Here is a 23,892-nt window from a genome sequence, read left to right as displayed (position 1 = left end):
TCCACTGTCTTTAGCATCTCAGAGACAATGGTCTGCCTTTAATATCAGCTTCTGTATTGAAATCTATCCTATGTCCAAGTTGGCCTTCAAAGAGATATTACTTTTTGAAATTCAAGTCACAGCTGGATGAGACTCAAGTCAAGCCTCTTTGGCTCTGTTCTATTATTTCATCTGACATCTCACAGGTGAATTCAGTGCACTCTGCACACTGTTCAATGTCTTCTTCCCAATGTTCAGTATTCATGCATGGAGGGATGTTTTGGTGTAATAATAGAGGAAATCTGTTCTTAATGAGGGGAGGGTGGGGGGGGTGGTAATCACTGTTGTGCTTCTGGTTTGAAGAGTTAAATTACGCCTCTCATTTCCCATCTTGTCTAATGTTTTAAACGTGATACGCAATTAACGCGCTCCTATAAACAAGCTACACAATCAGCCTTCATTATACTGGCATTATTAAACAGCCCACCCTAGAGAGAAACTTTCCTCCCCTTTTAATCAATCTGATAAGCAGAGTATTTGCTTAGTCACTAAATGATATGATCCGTCTGAGATTGTGTTGTCTGTGTGTTTGTGTGTGTGCGTGCGTGCATGCGTGTGCAATGTGTCCGTGTACTGTTTGCATGCATGACTAAATGTGTGTCTGTGTGCACATTTGTACAACCTGACCTGTGTCCTTCACCCTTTCTGCAGCAGATGGTGGAGCAGTCAGAGACTCCTGTCAGAGCTGCCCCCTCTCCCCCTTCCCTCTCCCCCTCCGTAACTCCCTACCCTCCTGCCATCTTCTCCCCCCGCAAGGAACTCCAGCTAGGGTTACTCTCACTGTGAAAGTTGTGGAAGCTGAAGAATAATTGGTTGTTGAAAGTGTAGCTTTCTCTCTATTTACAGTACATAAGGGAAGGCACTGCAAGTCTACTCATGACTGGCTATTGACTGGGAAGACTAATCTACTATTTGTTTAGAGGCCTGAAACGTCGATGGGAAACTGTTTGTCTTTGCTACTGGGCACAAATAGGGCTCTTGGCTGCTCTCGGTTACTCCCAGCTTCTCAAGAAGCTCGGCAAGATTGTTATAGTCCTCCGTCAAACACTCACACTTGAATTATTTGTTTACTGTGATCACGATCGTCTCCTGTCATATGAGAAAGGGTTCTCAGGCCGTACTTTATAGTAGATTTTGCTGACTCAGTGCTAGGTTGGTTTATTGAAAAGGAGCAGCTATTGAGACAGAACTCAACTCGAGCACAACTTGAGTTGTTTTGTTTATCAGGACAGTATGACTTAAATTCAGAATTTATGTTTAATCAAGGAATGTTTGCTTGAAAATCCCCAGGGAGATCTATGTGATTTAACAAACGTATCATAGTCTTACTCACTGTAATTACAGAAAATGAACAAGCATTTACACAAATGCTGGTTCTGCTGTTTTGTTTAACTATATATTTTGTATAAGGAAACTGCTACTAAAAAACTTGTTGTAAGTCAGCCAAATGATCTACCCAATTCATAGAATACAAAAGTGCCTTTGATATTTGCCAACCAAAGTGACTGAGATCCTTAATTTGTCAGCTAGCATTATCATCTCAGCTCAGACCTGCTTGTTATGGCGTCCAACAATGTTGTTGTTCTCTCTCTAACCTCGCTTCTTTGCTCCCCTATTCTCCTAACGTCTGTCACCTGGCTCTTCACATTGGCATCCCACATCTCATGATGCTTTTGAACTTCTGTTTATTCATGAGCCATCTTTAGCCATGTTTCTCCATTCTAAACTACAGTCTGGCCCTGTATGAGAGAGAGAGAGAGAGAGAGAGAGAGAGAGAGAGAGAGAGAGAGAGAGAGAGAGGAGAGAGAGAGAGAGAGAGAGAGAGAGAGAGAGAGAGAGAGAGAGAGAGAGAGAGAGAGAGAGAGAGAGAGAGAGAGAGAGAGAGAGAGAGAGAGAGAGAGAGAGAGAGAGAGAGAGAGAGAGAGAGAGAGAGAGAGAGAGAGAGAGAGAGAGAGAGAGAGAGAGAGAGAGAGAGAGAGAGAGAGAGAGATTGAACCTGCATGTTTAAGATTCAGAACTCTGTGAAAAGGTGAAGGTGTGACAGTCGTGGCAGTGTGCAATTAAGTTGTCTCAGCGATGTTAAAAAGGCGACTCAAAGTATTAGCGCATAGAAAATATTAGCGTCGAATGAGATAAGTTTACAAAAATGCGATACGATAAAGTATGATTTAGGATTATGTTTGAGTCACGGTGGAGCACGTGTCTGACTAGATCTCCCGGTCTATGACTCCAGAAATCCAAAAATCTCTCAGAATGTGAGTGCTGATCAAGGATCAATTTTGCCTTGTAGATCATAATGAATAAGATTATATGGACAGGTTGGGACCTGATCAGCACTCCTACTCTGAGATGCTTTGTGGATACAAGCCCTGGTCAAAGGTAGTGCACTAAGAAGGGAATAAGGTGCCATTTGGGACGCAGCCCAGGAGGGTTAAGCAGTGTTTTCAGACGCTTGCTCCTCGTCTCGGAAATTGATGTATTTTCTCTCAATGCTTTAATAAGAAATCAGTGAATCATTTATTGGGCAGATTTCACGCTAAGCCCCCGTGAATCAGGGTCCATTTGCTGTGGCATTTATGCTGTTGGAAGATGGATTTGTTTGAGACATCGCTGGGGGAATTTGCCCGCCCGTAGGGTCTCTCCTTCCCCCTCACTTTACCACCCCAAATGATCCAGACACCCAGCTGAGTCGCCACCTCCTGCCTCTCTGTCTGCCTCCCTGCCTGCTAAGGTAACACATGAGTTCCCAAAGAGGTCTTAGAATGAGCGAAACACCATTCTGTTCCACCGGAGCCTTTGGGGAGTAATGAAAAACAAACTTAGACGTTGCAGAGTATGCCTCAGTGGCAAGGAAACGGGATGTCTGCTGAAGTCAAATGCATGAGCCACAGAGCCAGTGAATGTTGATCCCCAACCCTTGATCCTGTAGGGGTGCGTTATTTAGATAGTCCTGATGCATTTTGTTGAGATTGTCCTGCCATTGCAGATGAATAAACAGGAGGTGTGTGTGTGTTTTCCTGTTCACAGGGCACCCCTGCCAGCCATGTGCGTTACAGACTGGACCTCGATGAGGACCCTTACAGCGGCAGCATCTTTGACGTGGACGAAGTCACAGGCAGTGTCATCACACGTGTCAACCTCAATGAAGAGCCCAATCTAGTGTTTAGTGTGAGTACATACCGTTTGTTATAAACAGTCCTGTAAAATGACCTTAGCTCAAATCATAAACAGGTCTTTTCAGAAAGATCTGGTTGAGGCTTTTTTCTAAGAACATAATTGAGTGGAGAAATTGAGTGACACCTGTCTTCCACTTTTCTCTTGTTCGATTCTTATTTTATTTCCTCCCTGCAGCTAATCATTGTTGCCTATGACGACGGGGAGCCAGTAAAAGTCAACAAGACCCTGGTGGTTATCACTGTCCTGCAGCCCTCCGTTATACCAGTCTTCACCCAGGAGGAATACAGGTACACTTCTTTCTGAGCATGTACACTGTTAGCCTGCTCCCAGATCTGTTTGTGTCAAATTGGTATGATAAACCAGACCAGTTAGCAAGACAGCACAAACAGATCTAGGACCAGGTTAGAATTCTAAATTATACTGTATATGGTCTGGACAGTCTCTAGTCTACATTTTTAGAGTTTGGATATTCTTCAATATGGATTTGTATGAGAGCTCTTGCCTGAGGTGTTTAGGGTTGTCTTTCTAAACCATAAAACACCAATACTCCCAGTGGTCAAATATCAGGGCTTGATGAAAGTGGAGCCACGGGAACACAGGTTGACATGTCACACGATGTAGCTTATGACATTGCTCTGTGCTTTTATGAGGTCATATATCTTCCCCCGTTGGAGAGTGGATAGATCTCCAGCTTTTTAATTTACAATGTACATTTGTAAAATACTGAAAAAAACATTGTTAAATACTCAACATTTAATTCCTCTTTGTGGAGATGTCATGGTATTTAAGAGAACGCTAAACTGTGGATATATTTTCAGAAAGGGTTAGAGGCGATATGGAAACTGTCAGTGAAGCTTTTATTGCTAGTGTTTATATGAATATGTATCATAGCTCATAGCTAGAGGGTGTAGTAAGTGCAGCAAATGTACCTCACCACCGCATGGTGTTGTTTTCTCAAAGGGTAGAGTGCACTTGCTCTGCATAAATTATAGCTCTTTTATTGAATTAAGTATTGTACATATGTGACATAAGGGGCTAATTAATTCAGCTCCCCTGGCATTGACTCTAGATGGATCAGCAAACTGGAGCTCTGGCTTAATAAATTGCTATTATTGATTTCCATAATTAAAATAAAAGTTAGCGAAGGCATGCGAAATGCCTCTTGTGCAACAATGATTTTTCACCCCACCACATCGAATAATTTTCAATACCGAATATGAAGTGTATTTAAAGTTCTCAACGTCTCAACATGCTTTATACATATTTTGTATGCACACTCTCACACCATGTAGGCCTCTTAACTTGGTCCAGTTCTCTGTTGGCAGAGGAGTTGAGCTATGTTGTAATCTAGTGGGGGGGGGGATATGTGTGTAAGCCAGCTCTATAACAAGCCATCCTTATCTATTGATTGATTAAGACTACAGAGCCAGAAACATGGGCAATGAAAATCCTTGGTTGGGGGGGTTGAATTAGTGACATGTCCTACACAGCGGTGGAAGGTCGCCAGTGATAGTGGCTCTCTGGCAGGTGGGGGAATAACAATGGCTGTTGGTAACAGTCCACCTAGCAGGCAGCATTGCCTGGATCAGTTGTTAATTAGAGCCTGTGGAGACATTAGCCAGGTGTTTGGTCCCCCTCCACAGCCAGGGCCTCCACAATCTGCTCCCCTATTCTATATCTCTCCATCCATCCCTCCTCCCTCTGATCCCCTAGTTGAGCAGTCCAGAGGATACTGTTTCCCTCCATCTCTCATCCATCCCTCCCTCTACTCCCCTAGTCGAGTTACAGTCCACAGGATAATGCCACTCCCTTCCTCCCTCGACTCCTCCTTCTCTCCCTCCCTCCCCCTTCCCTCCTCCTTCCCTCCCTCTTGCTTCAGTGGGTCTCTCAGGAAGCAATAACCCATTTAACTCAGTTCCAGCAGTCACTGTGCTAGGCCAATCAATGTACATAAATAATTCACTGTCTGTTCACAAACTGTTATACTGTCCATTTCAACCAATCTTTATGTGCTTTTATATTACGTACTGTATTCAGCATTTGATCAACTGTTCAGTTTAGAACGTGGCATATGATGTAGCCTAATGTTTTTTAATGGTGTTACAATGTATGAGTCTGAAATCCTTGAGCTGGGTTGAAAGGTTATTGGATCACCTGATTGGATGATAGAAGCCTTTGTCTGATATCTGGAGCTCAGTCTTAGAACTCATTAGGCCAAGAACATTTGGAATCTGTGGAGATTTTAATTACTGTGTGAGGTTGGTTGATTCTGAACATCAGTGATCATGAATTTGCATAGGGCTGATGAAGAGCTTGATGTTTATATAAGAGATTTTATTTAGTGTGTGTGAGGTGATGTCAGGTTGGCTGGCAGAAGCTCTGTCTGGCAAGTGGTACCAGTAGATTCCCCCTCCGAGTGGAACTAACTGCGAAGTTTGCCACCCAAATCTGCCGCCTGTGCGTTTTCCACGGCGGTTATCTCATAAAAACACTTAATGAAGCCGCAGTGAGTTTCACTAAATCACCCACCACTGTAACCACCTTGCCACTTCTGAGTTTGTCATTTTGACGATCACTGCAATCACTGTCTCATTTTCTGCTTACCTCCGTAGATGTGTGAATTAGCTTTTTTCATCTCCTTCTCCTGAGTAAGACTACGACATGGATAAACATGAGGAAAACGTATCATCCAAGACAAGATGGTATGAAGGGAGCTTGGAAACATGGGCTATTACACTATGGCTTTGAAGTAAGCGCCCTTGTGCCCTGCAATCAATTGAAAGCTGAAAAACCCTGTATTCGATTGTTTATTCGTCATTACGCAGTACACACACAAGGCTATTGCATAAAAAACTACGTAATTTGCTTACTTTTACACCAGGGATACCTTTGTGTAGAAGCCTGTTGAATAAGAGCAGTGAACCAATAGGAATAAGAAAAAGAACAGCTGTGAAGTTGCATGCCAGTACCTGTGAATCATGATAATTAGATTACCTGCTGAGGTAGATGATTAAAGGATCCTAATGGGATGACTTAACGATTGCAAAAATGGTGCCACAGTCTGCCTGTTAAGCTGTGGCCGTCTTAAAGGCAATCGCCATGCTCTGTCCCTAACATACAGGTTATTGAGACAGGGTGCCAGAAAAGGCAGGGAGTATAACTAGCTGCTAGATACGGTACGGTAATCATGCCATGAGTCACAGTTAGATATTGAAGGAGCTCCATCTTCTCCATTACCCTCATTGGGTTGGAGCAGGGGGAGACAGAGTGTTGCCTGCCTGACTGTGTGTGTTTGTGTCCTAGGCAGGCAGGGCTGGAAGGATGGGTTGGACCGGCCTAACTCCCCGGAGCTCATCACAGCCTTGTGATTAGTCTCTCTGTGGAGGAATAATAAACACGGTCAGATGAAATGTGCCCACCACACACACACGGAACACACACACACACGTGGACACACACACATTAGACACACATAATGCTGTGAAGTGACTCCCTCTGAAGGATCTATTTGGAGTTGGTTGACACTCTGTTTTGCGATGCTGCGTTTAACCGGGTTAAGAGTGTAACACCCTTAAATGTGTGTGTTTAGAGTCATAGAGCAGGGTAGTTTCGCGGCCACCAGTCACCAGACTATCCTATTATTTGTAATGTTCATACTACAGACAGGGGTTGTGCAATGTCACACTCCAGTGTGTAGTGGAGCGGTGCATTGTTTAAATGTCATCTGTCATGGGTGTATGCATTCCTAACTGTCAGGTCCAATTAACTGCCTGGCAGAGTCCTGCTGTTTAGTCCAGCCTCTTCTCCTCCTCTTCCCCCCACCCTCCCTCTCTCCACCCCCACCCTCCCTCTCTCCACCATCCCTCCCTCTGGTATGCCCTATTTCCTCGTCTCGTCTCTCTCTCTCTCTCTCTCTCTCTCTCTCTCTCTCTCTCTCTCTCTCTCTCTCTCTCTCTCTCTCTCTCTCTCTCTCTCTCCTCTCTCTCTCTCTCTCTCTCTCACACACACACACACTTTCTATCTCTCCTGCAGTCACCACGCACTGCTACCAGCATGTGGGGTCAGGAAAACAAACACAGCATTAGCATAACATAGCTTATTAACATGTTCTAATGCTAGCAGCTCAGTTAACCACTGTGCACTGTCAAATAGACATGGTGCTATGGACGACTGCCTTGTTAATTAATGTAATTAAAAGTAGAGAGTACAGAATTAAGATGTTTTAAGATGATGTGTTGCATCAGTGCATTCAAAGCTAAATAAGGGCGGCAGGTAGCCTAGCGGTTAAGAGCATTGGGCCAGTAACCGATAGGTCGCTGGTTCAAATCCCCGAACTGACTAGGTGAAAAACTTTCGATGTGCCCTTGAGCGAAGCACTTGCGTCTGCTAAATGACTAAAATGTAAAATGAGATGACACTTCACAGAATGTATAGGTAGTAGAGCCACTAGTCAAATCAAATGTTATTTGTCACATGGGTCGTAAACAACAGGTGTAGACTAGCAGTGAAATGCTTACTTACGTGCCCTTCCCAACAATACAGAGAGAAAAAAGGGAAATAATAGAAAAATAATAACACTAGGAATAAATACACAATGAGTAATGATAACTTGGCTATATACACAGGGTACCAATACAGAGTCAATGTACAAGGTGATTGAGGTAGATCTGTACATATAGGTAGAGATAAAGTGATTAGGCAACAGGATAGATCAGGGATGGACAACTCTTTTGTAGGCCCGTGTACCATTTTCACCAAAACATTTTGTTTAAACTCAATCGGGGTCTCAATTTCCTGTTGAGAGTTAGATTAATAGAATACACAAGGTGCAATTTGTAAATTTGCTTGCGCATCAGCAGTCACTCAATTAGCCCATGTCGACAAATCATTTTTAGATTGGTATGTTAGTCTTGCGATGCAGTGCCTTAGACCGCTGCGTAACTCGGGAGGCTGAAATCCGTTTTTTTGTGTTCCCTACCCCCATCAAAGTTGCCCATCCCTGGGATAGATAATAAACAGTAGCAGCAGTGGCTGTGATGAGTCAAAAGAGTGCAAAAGAGTGCAAAAAGGGTCAATGCAGGTAGTCCCTGTAGCTATTGGTTAACTATTTAACTAACTATTTAGCAGTCTTATGGCTTGGGGGTAGTTGGGGGTAGTTGGGGGTAGTTGCTCCATATTTAATGTGACTGCCATCTGGTACATGTGTGTGGTTTACAAAATGGTCTGATGTATTTAATAATTCTACACCCGTCTGTCCTCCGTACTCAAAACACTTTTCTTTTGACTTGTATTACTTTTATGAAGTTTATTATGAAGTCTACTCAGCTATAATAAAGTGTGCCTCTAACAAACACGACTCACATAAGCTCTCAAATATTGTCAATGATATAAATGTGCTGTCGTAAAAAGTGCCAAAACTATTGTTCTAAAAATATGACTAGCAACTTACATCCAAGGTTACCTTCGCTACTGCATCACAGAGAGCAAGCCTGACGTGCTACGGGCAACGTTATGTGTTGATCACACTGAAATACTTTGTTGTTTTATTTATAGATAGTGTTAGCAGCCTAGTATCATAGAGGCAATGACACTGAAACAAACATGTAAACTTAGCAACAACAGACATCCCGATTTAACAGTACGATTTGATACGCGTCATTGAGAAGTCATGACTCTCTCAGGCACCTGTGTGCATTGCATATCAGTGATATTATTGGATCATTACTGGGCTCATTAATGTGTGTGTTTGTGTGCATGTTTGAGCGTGCGCGATTGTGTGTGTGTGTTTCCTGTATCTTTATTTGGATAGATGGATTAACAGCTTTGCCAAATAGCCCTGAGAGAATAAGGAAATCAAATGGTTGTCGTTGATGAATCATCTCAATGGATCCCTTTTCACTTTTATCCCACAATGTCTCAATCAAGCATGAGCCCTTATCTGCTCCCTCTTTTGTTGGCAGCCCTACAACAAGGGCCTATCATTTAAATATTCATTGTGCCGTTCAATTATTTATCACATATATCGGCTTATCTTATTTTTTAAAACTCTGAGCATGATTGGAAAATGTGAAGCTGCTCTATGGGTGAATCATGCAAATGTATTTTATATGAAACAGCCTCAGGGTTTAATGTGCTAGCTACCAATCTTGGTATTAGGCTAGACAGCTAGCTAGCATCAGAGGATGTTTAGAAACCATACATGTTTTTTTATGTTTTACAACTTAAAAATAAATTTAAGAACTTTATAGGATACTTAAGAGTTTCCTCGATGCTCATCTCCTTTCTTCCCCTTTTCCCATTAGCCATATTGACCCACAGACTCATAATAATATTATACAGTGAGGGAAAAAAGTATTTGATCCCCTGCTGATTTTGTATGTTTGCCCACTGACAAAGAAATGATCAGTCTATAATTTTAATGGTAGGTTTATTTGAACAGTGAAAGACAGAATAAAAACAAAACAAAAACAGAAAAATGCATGTCAAAAATGTTATAAATTGATTTGCAGTTTAATGAGGGAAATAAGTATTTGACCCCTCTGCAAAACATGACTTACTACTTGGTGGCAAAACCCTTGTTGGCAATCACAGAGGTCAGACGTTTCTTGTAGTTGGCCACCAGGTTTGCACACATCTCAGGAGGGATTTTGTCCCACTCCTCTTTGCAGATCTTTTCCAAGTCATTAAGGTTTTGAGGCTGACATTTGGCAACTCGAACCTTCAGCTCCCTCCACAGATTTTCTATGGGTTTTAAGGTCTGGAGACTGGCTAGGCCACTCCAGGACCTTAATGTCCTTCTTCTTGAGCCACTCCTTTGTTGCCTTGGCCGTGTGTTTTGGTTCATTGTCATGCTGGAATACCCATTTACGACCCATTTTCAATGCCCTGGCTGAGGGAAGGAGGTTCTCACCCAAGATTTGACGGTACATGGCCCCGTCCATCGTCCCTTTGATGCGGTGAAGTTGTCCTGTCCCCTTAGCAGAAAAACACCCCCAAAGCATAATGTTTCCACCTCCATGTTTGACGGTGGGGATGGTGTTCTTGGGGTCATAGGCAGCATTCTTCCTCCTCCAAACACGGCGAGTTGAGTTGATGCCAAAGAGCTCGATTTTGGTCTCATCTGACCCCATCACTTTCACCCAGTTCTCCTCTGAATCATTCAGATGTCCATTGGCAAACTTTAGACAGGCATGTATATGTGCTTTCTTGAGCAGGGGGACCTTGCGGGCGCTGCAGGATTTCAGTCCTTCACGGCGTAGGGTGTTACCAATTGTTTTCTTGGTGGCTATGGTCCCAGCTGCCTTGAGATCATTGACAAGATCCTCCCGTGTAGTTCTGGGGTGATTCCTCACCGTTCTCATGATCATTGCAACTCCACGAGGTGAGATCTTGCATGGAGCCCCAGGCCGAGGGAGATTGACAGTTATTTTGTGTTTCTTCCATTTGTGAATAATCGCACCAACTGTTGTCACCTTCTCACCAAGCTGCTTGGTGATGGTCTTGTAGCCCATTCCAGCCTTGTGTAGGTCTACAATCTTGTCCCTGACATCCTTGGAGAGCTCTTTGGTCTTGGCCATGGTGGAGAGTTTGGAATCTGATTGATTGATTGCTTCTGTGGACAGGTGTCTTTTATACAGGTAACAAACTGAGATTAGGAGCACTCCCTTTAAGAGTGTGCTCCTAATCTCAGCTCGTTACCTGTATAAAAGACACCTGGGAGCCAGAAATCTTTCTGATTGAGAGGGGGTCAAATACTTATTTCCCTCATTAAAATGCAATTACATTTATAACATTTTTGACATGTGTTTTTATGGATTTTGTTGTTGTTATTCTGTCTCTCACTGTTCAAATAAACCTACCATTAAAATCATAGACTGATCATTTCTTTGTCAGTGGGCAAATGTACAAAATCAGCAGGGGATCAAATACTTTTTTCCCTCACTGTATATCCCCAAGTCTTGAACGGAGAGCTGCTCAAATAGTTAGCATAGCTACTATAGTGCTAATGCTAACTGGTATTTATGGATTCATTGTCACTACAGTATTACCATTTGCAACACAAACTCATTATCCATTATGCATGCTTTATATTCATGTATTCCATTTGAATGGGAAGGAATGGGTTTATTTTGAAAGGCTAAAGATATTGTCCCCAAGTTCACAACACTACTAAAGTGATCATGCTAACTGGTATTTATGGACTTGATATTTCCCCCAAGTTTGCAGGACTGAGAGTTGACCTTTACCTCTTATTTGCAAAAGGACAGCCATAATATGCCAACTGGTTTCTAACTGCACAGATCCTATTCTTTGAAAAGGTGAGTGCCTAATACTCAAGCTAGCAAAACAGTAAAAATAAAATAATATAAAAGGCTCTTTATCGAGTAGGCCAGTCTGAAAATGGCCAAATAGTCAACATTAATGTTTTTTAGTTTCACTCGGCGTCGTTGAGTGTTGATAGCTTTCTGAGTAATGGGAGTCAGTGAGAGTCCTGTTTTTTGCAGTGAATGAAGCCATAGTGTGTAATGGCGTAGTCAGCTGTTTTCTGTGGGGATTGATGCTGTGTATAGTCCATATCAGACAGCATGCTTTACTGCCCTACTATCACACTCTCACATGGTGTGCTAGAGGGCTCGGCACGGGTAACCTATGAGCATTTGTCTCTCACGTCAACACAAAACGGAAACAGGGTTCATGACCTTACACAAACGCATAACTCGGATCATAGTCAATTAGTTTTCTTCCTACTAATAGCAAACTGAAGCTATTTACTACATTTGTTGATTTAAAACAGGGTCTTAGCACACTTGGCCCTGGCTTTGTGATGACTGTAGACTGCTCTGATTCATTTATATTCAAGTGGATTAATATGATTATCCTGAATAAAAGCCACATGTTTTATTCAAGACCTGGATTAAATGTGGGTTTTATCATCCATTGAATATTTGCGGTGGGTTTTGAAAAATGATCATATCAGTGTTGCAGATGTGCTCCCATCCCTCATGTTATCTCCCCACTGCACTTCAGAAGATCAAAGGATGAGATATAGTAGGCTACGAAGATCAGATTAAGAGATGACAATTAGATTTCATCATGAAGTTACGTTGTTAGTATCTTTTTTTCTTTATTTTCCTCAGTTTGTTGCATTTTTATGTTAGTCAGTCCCTGTAATGTCATGTATGAACCAAAGGTAGCCACTCAGCCACATTTTTTACAGTGCCTTCAGAAATTATTCATACCCCTTGACGTATTCCACATTTTGTTGTGTTGCAGCCTGAATTCAAAATGGATTACATTGATTTTTTTCCTCACGCATCTACAAACAATATCCCATAATGACAGTATTGACTGTACAGTGGGGAAAAAAGGATTTAGTCAGCCACCAATTGTGCAAGTTCTCCCACTTAAAAAGATGAGAGAGGCCTGTAATTTTCATCATAGGTACACGTCAACTATGACAGACAAAATGAGAAAAAAAATCCAGAAAATCACATTGTAGGATTTTTTTATGAATTTATTGGCATATGATGGTGGAAAATAAGTATTTGGTCAATAACAAAAGTTTCTCAATACTTTGTTATATACCCTTTGTTGGCAATGACACAGGTCAAATGTTTTCTGTAAGTCTTCACAAGGTTTTCACACACTGTTGCTGGTATTTTGGCCCATTCCTCCATGCAGATCTCCTCTAGAGCAGTGATGTTTTGGGGCTGTCGCTGGGCAACACAGACTTTCAACGCCCTCCAAAGATTTTCTATGGGGTTGAGATCTGGAGACTGGCTAGGCCACTCCAGGACCTTGAAATGCTTCTTACGAAGCCACTCCTTCGTTGCCCGGGCGGTGTGTTTGGGATCATTGTCATGCTGAAAGACCCAGCCACGTTTCATCTTCAATGCCCTTGCTGTTGGAAGGAGGATTTCACTCAAAATCTCACGATACATGGCCCCATTCATTCTTTCCTTTACACGGATTAGTCGTCCTGGTCCCTTTGCAGAAAAACAGCCCCAAAGCATGATGTTTCCAACCCCATGCTTCACAGTAGGTATGGTGTTCTTTGGATGCAACTCAGCATTCTTTGTCCTCCAAACATGACGAGTTGAGTTTTTACCAAAAAGTTATATTTTGGTTTCATCTGACCGTATGACATTCTCCCAATCCTCTTCTGGATCATCCAAATGCACTTCAGATGGGCCTGGACATGTACTGGCTTAAGCAGGGGGACACGTCTCGCACTGCAGGATTTGAGTCCCTGGCGGCGTAGTGTGTTACTGATGGTAGGCTTTGTTACTTTGGTCCCAGCTCTCTGCAGGTCATTCACTAGTTCCCCCCGTGTGGTTCTGGGATTTTTGCTCACCGTTCTTGTGATAATTTTGACCCCACCGGGTGAGATCTTGCGTGGAGCCCCAGATCGAGGGAGATTATCAGTGGTCTTGTATGTCTTCCATTTCCTAATAATTGCTCCCACAGTTGATTTCTTCAAACCAAGCTGCTTACCTATTGCAGATTCAGTCTTCCCAGCCTGGTGCAGGTCTACAATTTTGTTTTTGGTGTCCTTTGACAGCTCTTTGGTCTTGGCCATTGTGGAGTTTGGAGTGTGACTGTTTGAGGTTGTGGACAGGTGTCTTTTATACTGATAACAAGTTCAAACAGGTGCCATTAATACAGGTAACGAGTGGAGGACAGAGGAGCCTCTTAAAGAAGAAGTTACAGGTCTGTGAGAGCCAGATATCTTGCTTGTTTGTAGGTGACCAAATACTTATTTTCCACCATAATTTGCAAATAAATTCATTAAAAATCCTACAATGGGATTTTCTGGAAATTTTTTTCTCAATTTGTCTGTCATAGTTGACGTGTACCTATGATGAAAATTACAGGCCTCTCTCATCTTTTTAAGTGGGAGAACTTGCACAATTGGTGGCTGACTAAATACTTTTTTTCCCCACTGTATGACTGTATTGAAAATGAAATGCAAAAATATCTCATTTACATAAGTATTCACACCCCTGAGTCAATACATCTTCGAATCACCTTTGTCATCGATTACAGTTGTGAGTCTTTCTGGGTAAGTCTCTAAGAGCTTTGAACACCTGGATTGTACAACATTTGCCCCTTATTCTTTTCAAAATTCTTCAAACTTTGTCAAATTGGTTGTTGATTATTGCTAGACAACCATTTTCAAGTCTTGCCATAGATTTCCAAACAGATTTAAGTAAAAACTGCAACTTGGCTACTCAGGAAAATTCACTGTATTCTTGGTAAGCAACTCCAGTGTAGATTTGGCCTTGTGTTTTAGGTTATTGCCCTGCTGAAAGGTGAATTTATCTCCCAGTGTCTGGTGGAAAGCAGACTGAACCAGGTCATCTGAAAAACACCCCAGACCTTAACGATTACAAGCATACCCATAACATGATGCAGCCACCACTATGCTTGAAAATATGGAGAGTGGTACTCAGTAATGTGTTGTATTGGATTTCCCCAAACATAACACTTTGTATTCAGGACAAAAAGTTAATTGCTTTGCCACATTTTTTGCAGTTTTACTTTAGTGCCTTGTTGCAAACATGATGTATGTTTGGAATATTTTTATTCTGCACAGTTCCTATCACAGCCATTAAACTCTATAACTGTTTTAAAGCCTCATGGTGAAATCCCTGAGCAGTTTCCTTCCTCTTCGGCAACTGAGTTAGGAAGGAACCCTGTATCTTTGTAGTGACTGGGTGTATTGATACACCATCCAAAGTGTAATTAATAACTTCAATTTGCTCAAACGGATATTGAATGTCAATGTCTTTATTTTTATTCTTACCCATCTACCAATAGGTGCCCTTCTTTGCGAGGCATTGGAAAACCTCCCCGGTCTTTGTGGTTGAGTCTGTGTTTGAAATTCACTGCTCGACTGAGGGTCCTTACAGATAATTGTATGTATGGGGTACAGAGATGAGGTATTCATTCAAAAATCATGTTAAACACTATTATTGAGTCAATGCAGCTTATTATGTGACTTGTTAAGCAAATTCTGAACTTATTTAGGCTTGCCATAACAAAGGGGTTGAATACTTATGGACTCAAGACATTTCAGCTTTTCATTTTTTATTAATTTGTAAAAATCTTGAAAAACGTCATTCCACTTTGACATTATGGGGTATTGTTTGTAGGCCAGTGACAAACAATCTAAATTGAATCCATTTTACATTCAGGCTGTAACACAACAACATGTGGAAAAAGTAAAGGGGTGTGAATACTTTCTGAAGGCACTGTATGTGCAGCAGATTTTTGATTCATTATTGCATATTTCCTAGACCGACTAACAACACTGAGGAAAACAACTCAAAACACAAACATTCCATTACAATCCCTCCAGAAAGCTACATAAGCTCGGCGGTTTAACATTCCTACAGTTATTACGAGGGGCCATAGCCTGCACTCCATGCTCCAGATTGTAGGTACAGCATGGTAATACAGAGAATGTATGGGGGAACGGGGTTAGCTGTGATACGGCATTGCTCTGTGGACCTCATTAGTCTCTCACACTTAACCGTCTGCTTATGTGGAGTGGCCATTAGAGCTGTGTCAGAGCCAGGGGAAGAGATGAGCATCCTCGTGTGTTATCTGTGCAAACCGAGCATCCTCTTGTGTTATCTGAGCAAACAGAGCAGCACTCGCCACTCACTTGGCAGCTAGGAGCGGCTGATTGGGAAATGTCAGGGGGGATTACTGGGGGGGGGGATGAGCTACTGAGTGCCCATTGCTTCAGCATGGTCTTGCATAACAAAAAACTTGAGTTTGTGTGTGTGTTGTCTAAGTGCGACTCGTCTCGCACACTGCCACCCTAGGAATCCAATTGCCTCATAACTGGAGGAGAAAAGGCGTTAGAGCTCAACTCTCAGTAATATCCTCCTTCCTTCCAAGAGAGGCTGGTTCTGTGGGGATGATTTTGTCTGGGGATGTGTGAGGTGGAGCACTCTGTGTGTGTGGAGGATAGAAGTATGTGTGTGTGTGGAGGATAGAAGTTTGTGTGTGTGTGTGTGTGTGTGCTTGTGTGTCGGTGTGTATGTCTCGGTGTGTGTGTCGTAGGTGTGTGTGTAGGGGAAGGGTTGGTGTTTGTGACATGCCCACCGTGTCATGAAATATGTGGCGACTGATTCCCGGTAGGCAGCTCCCGTGTTGTCGTGGAGACCTTGAGGGAGAGAGGAGGGAGGCAGACACACAGGAAGGTGTGAGCATGAGGATGGGGATGGGTTGGAAGTAGCGATGAGGCAGTATCACTGTGAACCAACGGTCAGCCCAGCTACCAAAGCTAAGAACAACAACCCATCAGAAATACAATGTCAGCTCCTGACTATAGAAAGGTATTGGTTAGCATGCAGGTCAGAGCAATATTCCTGAGCCCAGCCATATTACCATACAGGAGGTGTTTGTGTTCTTCTGAGACATTGTTACTGTTAGCATGCAGCTTGTGGTTAGCAAAGAGGCCAGAGAAACGGAACATATTTTTTTATGAATACCATTAAGTGCAGGAGGCGTAATTGTCACTCTGGCAATTGATGACATTCCCAGCCTTGACGACATGATTCTGATTTACAGAAGGGTGATCTCAGGCCATGAAATTTTACCAATAACAAACTACAGAAATACAGTGATAAACTGTCCTTGGGTGATGTGGTATGCCATTGTGTTAATAATGGCATACCATTCTTAGCCCTTGAGGTCACCAAGGGCTAAGAATGCATGGCAATTTGTAATTTCCATCTTTTATTGCAAGTTATAATATAGCTTGTGAAAACAGTACACGATGACCAAGATGATTCACATTAATATTCTGTGCACTTGTCATATTCTTCTTTGTCAATAGAATGTCACAACAAGTTACATAGATGTCCTTAGTTAACACCATTCACCATGTAGGACAAAACACTCTACGTCCTCTCACACTAAATCTCTCAACCCTCCCATACGTAAAATGTGCATACTGTACTGTAGTCTCATAGACAAATAAAATACAATTGTATTTGTCACATGCGCCGAATACAACGGGTGTAGACTTTACTGTGAAATTATTGCTTACGAGCCCTTTCCAACGATGCAGAGTAAAACAATTATAATAAAAATAAAAATAGTAACACAAGAGGAATAAAATACACAAGAATTAAGCTATATACAGGGAGTACCAGTGCCAGATAAATGTACAGTGGTACGAGGTATTGGCGGTTGATGTGTACATAAAGGCAGGGTAAAGTGACTAGGCATCAGGATAGATAATAATAAGGTATTTGAGGTAGATGTGTACATGAAGGCAGGGTAAAGGGACTAGGCATCAGGATAGATAATAATAAGAGTAAAATAAAGAACAGAGTAGCAGCAGCATATGATGAGTGTAGAAGTGTGTATGTGTGTGTCCTCTGTAGCTCAGCTGGTAGAGCACGGCGCTTGTAACGCCAAGGTAGTGGGTTCGATCCCCGGGACCACCCATACACAAAAATGTATGCACGCATGACTCTAAGTTGCTTTGGATAAAGGTGTCTGCTAAATGACATATTATTATTATGTGTGTTTGTGTTGTATTGATATGTGTGTGTGTGTGTGTGCGTATGTAGTTTATGTGAACGTGTGAGAGTGTCAGTGTACTAGTGTGTAAATATAGTATTTTGAGTGTGCATAGAGTCAGTGCAAGATAGGGTCAGTGCAGATAGTCCGGGTCACCATTTAATTAACTATTTAGCAGTCTTCTGGCTATTTAGCACTCTTATGGCTTGGGGGTAGAAGCTGTCTCGGAACCTGTTGGTCCGAGAGCCGATGCTCCGGTACCGTTTGCCTGACGGTAGCAGAGTGAACAGTCTATGGCTTGGGTGGCTGGAGTCTATGGACATTTTCCGGGCCTTCCTGATATAGAGGTCCTGGAAGGCAGGGAGCTCGGCCCCAGTGATGTATTGGGATATCCGCACCACCCTCTGTAGTGCTTTGCGGTAGAGGGTGGTGCATTTGCCATACCAAGCGGTGATGCAGCCAGTCAAGATGCTCTCGATGGTGCAGCTGTAGAACCTTTTGAGGATCTGAGGGCACATACCAAATCTTTTCAGCCTCCTGAGGGGGAAGAGGCACTGTCATGCCCTCTTTATGACTGTGCTGGTGTGTGTGGACCATGTTAAGTCCTTAGTGATGTGGACGCCAAGGAACTTGAAGCTCTCGACTCGCTCCACTACAGCCCCGTCGATGTGGATGGGGGCGTGCTCTCCCTTCTTTCTCCTGTAGTCCACGATCAGCGCCTTGGTCTTGCTGACGTTGAGGGAGAGGTTGTTGTCCTGGCACCACACTGCCAAGTCTCTGACCTCCTCCCTGTAGGCTGTCTCATCACCGATATTACCAATATTTTTGAGGTGAACCAGCTGTGATCAGAGACCAAATGAATTGAGTTTATTTAATTAAATGAAATTGACTTGGGAGATTTCACAGTGCCAAGTAGTACACGGCCCCGTGTAGCTCAGTTGGTAGATCATGGTGCTTGCAACGCCAGGGTTGTGGGTTCGATTCCCACGGGGGGGCAGTATGAAAAAAAATATATGCACTCTCTAACTGTAAAGTCACTCTGGATAAGAGCGTCTGCTAAATGACATAAATGTAGGAGTATGTATAATCAAGCTATTTGGCAAAGCAATAACAGGATCTCTGCCAGTGTTATTTCACCATATCACGCAGAAATTATTTCTAAACAAGATTGCTCCACAGTCAGTCATATCCTGGGTTAGGAGGACACTTCTCTGTGGAAAAGTAAGTGGGTAGTTTGTCTGCTTTTCCTCTGTTTATTCCAACTCCTCTGTATATAAGTGGATGTTTTTGCTGCTTGTCTTTTCCAACTACAGTACATCAGATCCAGTTTTAAGTCTGAGGAAGTGGAATAAAACACATGCCCTATGGCAAGGCTGCCCAACTCCATACCTCAAGGACCATTGTCCTGCAGTTGCTTATTCCTCTCTGGCACTTTATTGGTAAATTAATGGCTCTAATTTGCCAGAAAGTCAGTCACTGATTAAATGGCAAATATGAAAATACCCTTAAGGACCTCAAGAGGTTGTGCCTATGGTATTAGTATGAACAGTAGTGCGGTATTAGAATGTGGATTATAGCGCTGGGAGAGATCAATAGCTAACATGTGGCCTGGAAGAATGGGGTAATATTCAGTATTCCATTGGAGAGGAGCTCTATTCAGTATCAATTTGTGTTCCCATTGGTGTGTCATTGATGTGTGTGTCTGTGTTTGTGTGTGTGTGTGCGTGTGCGCACGCGTGTGTCTCATCTGTGTGTCTGATCTATTTGTGTGTGTGTGTGTGTGTGTGTGTTTTCTTCCAGGTTTCCCCCCGTGAGTGAGATGGCTGAGGTGGGGAAGGTGGTCGGGGTCATACTGGCTGCTGCTGTCAATCAAACGATAATCTACTCTATAGTGGAGGGCAACGAGGGAGGTGAGTAGCATACTATAACCTACACTATACCTTTGACCTAGTTCCAAAGGCCATGTTGTCATTTTCTATACAGCAGTGATAGTACCACTCATTTATTCTGACACACTATAAACAACATAAAGTAGTGATGAGGTCACTCACAGAGCCATGCATGGAACGCTAAACAGCTCTATATAGCACTATATGGCTCTATACAGCTCTATACAGCTATATATGGCTCTATATGGCTCTATATAGCTCTATACAGTTCTATATGGCTCTATACAGCGCTAGATGGCTCTATATGGCTCTAAATGGCTCTATATAGCCCTATACAGCTCTATATGGCTCTATACAGCTCTATATGGCTCTATATGGCTCTATATGGCTCTATATGGCTCTATACGGCTCTATATGGCTCTATATGGCTATACACAGCTCTATACAGCTCTATATGGCTCTATATAGCTCTATACAGCTCTGTGCAGCTCTATATGGCTATATACAGCTCTATACAGCTCTATATGGCTCTATATGGCTCTATACAGCTCTATACAGCTCTATATGGCTCTATATGGCTCTATACAGCTCTATACAGCTCTGTGCAGCTCTATATGGCTCTATACAGCTCTATATAGCTCTATACAGCTCTATACAGCTCTATATGGCTCTAGTCAGTCACTTACTTTCTCATCATTTAGTTATCAACCCTCCGTTCCTCAGAATGATTTCACCATTTGCCTTGAGCGAGGGGTAATGTAAAATATGTTCAATATAAGGTATACACCGTCATAGTCATGGTCTAAAGCACCTAAAAGACTACCATCTGTCCTGAGACTGCACAATTTTTTGCCCCTAAGTCTACCAAAGTGTGTGTGTATGTTTGTGTGCACTAGTCAGTGTCCGCTGACAGAGTTACTGCCATGTAAAAGCGCCCTGAGGGATGATTAGACCCTACCCTCCTCCCACCAATCCTCACTGTGATTAAAACATGGGCTCATGCTTCTCAGAATGGGAAAATATGAAATTGCATCCCCATATTGAGCCTCACATTAAACTACATCTGAAGCATTTATTCATTTGGAAACAAAGGGAATTGGTTTCACTTTTAACTCTCATTAGATTCAATGAAGAAGCACCGGGAAGATAATGACAGTGTCCTTCATTGTTGTGGATTTCAAAGTTTATGGCGTGCTGGGGGAATTAATTTTTATGTCTGAAAATAAGGGGAGCGAGATGAGTACTAGCTATGCGTTTCAGTGTAAGGCATCAATTAGGCCTTACACAAAAAACAATCAGTGACTCAGTGATTCTCCAGTGTAGTGTCATCGCTCTGTGGTGTCGTGCCTCAACACTTGACACTACACACAGTGGGATTTGGGAAGGTGAATGCCCTTGTCATTCTACCCAGGGACTGATACAGTATGATATGATATGGTGCTAGCTCTGCTCTACTCTGTTGATATGCGTGTCTCCCTCCTCTCCCCGGACTGATATGATATGGTGCTGACTCTAGCACTACTCTGTTGATCTGAATGTATCTCCCAGGTGTATTCAGGCTCAACAACCGCACTGGGGTGATCTCTACGGCCAAGCTGCTGGACTACGAGACCAACGCCAGCTACATCCTCAAAGTGGAGGCTGACTCCATGGGAGTGTCCGGTTCCAATCTCAGAGCGCCCTCCAAGTGTAAGCCTGCCTACCATTCAAACTGTCAGTTGGGAAATTGCACCCTGTTTCCTATATAGTGCACTACTTTTGACCAGGGCTAAAAGTCTTCTTCTTTTTGTGTGTTTTATTGTCACATACACCGGATAGCTGCAGTGAAATGTGTTGTTTTACACGGTCAGCCATAGTAGTAAAAGCCTTCTGTAGCTTCTGGGGTAATGGCCTCAGAGTGGTTTAAAAACTGAAGGCAATAGTCGGCCAAATAGCTTTTTACGGCCTTAATTGGAGTAATTCAAATGTTTGTTTCTACCATCTTTCTCTTTCTCTCTCTTGTAACAGAAATGTGTATCTGGCATTTGGCTATAAATTATTTCCAATCTTTGCTTTTTCCAAAAGACTAAAAACACGCCTCATCCTTTCACGTTATTTCGTTTTCTGATTAGTCAACATCATGCTGAGTTGCTGCAGAGGAGACATTTTAATTAAGCAGTTACTGGTTCGTGTGGCAGATTAAACAAGTAATTCATTTCTTGCCAATCTCATCATGTCTCCTCAATATGCAGAAACAATCACTCAAATCAATTTGATTCCAATAGCGCTGTTATCCATTACATCTAAATGAAACACTTGTAGACATAGTCACTGCTGTATGTTATGCACAGATAGAGCTTTTTGTATTACAATTTGTAATAGATTTTGCATGTTTTTCTTTACTCAAACTCAATTGACTAAGAATTTTTGCATTTCCCCCTCTCTTAATGGGCCCCGTGTAGCTCAGTTGGTAGAGCATGGCACTTGCAACGCCAGGGTTGTGGGTTCGATTCCCACGGGGGGCCAGTATGAAAATGTATGCACTCACTAACTGTAAGTCGCTCTGGATAAGAGCGTCTGCTAAATGATGTAAATGTATGTGTCATTCAAGCTGAGAGGGGGCAGCAGCAAACATGATCGAGGAGACCCAATGGCAATAGATTACTTGTTCCATTGGAGTATCATCGTGGGTGGGCTATTGATGTTGTTTGATTCATCCCACTGGAGGAGTTAGCGTGTTAAATGGCTGGTCTAGAGGGGATGGGTACTCCCCATTGTGTTTGGCTATGTAGGTGGCCACCATCAACTGTATAATGAAGACACTTTGTTCAAGTGATTAGAGCCACATCACTGATTCAACAGGGGTGCTTATTTGCATGCGTGTCTGTGTGTGTTGCATTGCGGCAGCAGGTACTCTCCTGTTGTTGCCCGTTTAGTGTTGTCATCCGCTGTAACATTGGACATCCTGGCAGGGATAAACGAGAAATGTGCCGACTCTACTGTCCCCCTGGTCGGTCCCAGAGCATTTTGTCAGATGATGTATGGCATTTTATTTGGCAACTTCCCTCGGCGCAGTTGTAGCCCTTTAGGATGTGGCTTTTTACTTTGAGAAATGACCAACCGCAATGCAGTGTTGTACTATATTGGTCAAATGTCTAAATCAGTGTATTGGCAGTGAATTGTAGACTTCCTGTTTTGTATATGATGCACATTTAGGCTGTTTAGACATACCCTCTAGTTTTGTATATTTCTATTTCATCCAAATGAGATTCACCTTTGCTCTGGGGTTCATTTTGAATTCTTTGTTTCTTTCTCCTCTGTTTGCAGCTAACACAGCGAGGGTGTTCATTGATGTTTGGGATGAGAATGATCACCCTCCTGTCTTTACCAAACCCTTGTACCTGGGAGGAGTGGCAGAGGACGCCAAGACATTCACTTCTGTACTACAAGTTCAGGTACATCCAGCTCTTTTCAAACACAAAGGCTGCGTTTAGACAGGCAGCCCAATTCTGTTTTTTTCCCCAAAGCTTTTTCAGCACTGATCTGATTGGTCAAAAGACCAATTAGTGAAAAAATGATCAGAATTGGGCAGCCTGTCTAAACGCAGCCAAAGTGTACCACTTCTAGATAGTGCAATTGATGTCTTAAAAGAACAACCCATTATTTTCTAAAATTGAACTTTTCTAAAATGGAACTATCAAAAAATCCTCAAATATAGGCGACGCATTTCACGATCACTCCTCCACACAATGCAACCAGCCAAAGGAATAGAAACGTTTTATGCCCAAAAATGTGTCTGGTTGAGTGATTATCTGTGTTTGCATTTTATATGCAGAGTTTTGTAATTGTAATCCTGGGAGAACTGTTATTTGGCCCGTGTTGACAATGCATTACCAGCTGGAGGCTCAAACCTCTGAGACTTTCTGACACCCCTAGCAATTCTTAGAATGCTAAGGCCGTAGAGGCTCTCACATACAAATGTCCAAACGCCTGTCAATAGCATGTGTTTGTTTTTCGCACCTTTTGTAGCTAAAGCCACTGTGACACCTGTTGGGTGTGTACTCAGACTGAGACAGTGGATGTGTGTGTGTGTGTATGTGTGTTTGTGTGTGTGTGTATGTGTGTGTGTGTGTGTGTGTGTGTGTGTGTGTGTGTGTGTGTGTGTGTGTGTGTGTGTGTGTGTGTGTGTGTGTGTGTGTGTGTGTGTGTGTGTGTGTGTGTGTGTGTGTGTGTGTGTGAGTGAGGTGATGTGCGCAGACTATAG

At 42.7% G+C, this 23,892-nt stretch overlaps 1 protein-coding gene across 2 annotated transcripts in view; it reads left to right on the top strand.

The window, feature by feature from the left end:
• Positions 1-23,892, top strand: part of LOC121547347 (protocadherin-15-like) — a 225,215-nt gene that overhangs the window by 179,451 nt on the left and 21,872 nt on the right. For both annotated transcript variants that reach the window (XM_041858563.2, XM_045209824.1), the window contains 5 exons: positions 3,067-3,207; positions 3,391-3,503; positions 19,561-19,670; positions 21,198-21,338; positions 22,956-23,083. In XM_041858563.2, the coding sequence (XP_041714497.2) occupies positions 3,067-3,207; positions 3,391-3,503; positions 19,561-19,670; positions 21,198-21,338; positions 22,956-23,083 (633 nt within the window). The remainder of the gene's footprint in view (positions 1-3,066; positions 3,208-3,390; positions 3,504-19,560; positions 19,671-21,197; positions 21,339-22,955; positions 23,084-23,892) is intronic.

The sequence above is a fragment of the Coregonus clupeaformis genome, chromosome 31 (genome assembly GCF_020615455.1).
Source record: "Coregonus clupeaformis isolate EN_2021a chromosome 31, ASM2061545v1, whole genome shotgun sequence".
NCBI classification, from domain to species: Eukaryota; Metazoa; Chordata; class Actinopteri; order Salmoniformes; family Salmonidae; genus Coregonus; species Coregonus clupeaformis.
The sequence above is the reverse complement of the archived record's forward strand: the minus strand, read 5'-3'. Positions and strand labels throughout refer to the sequence as shown.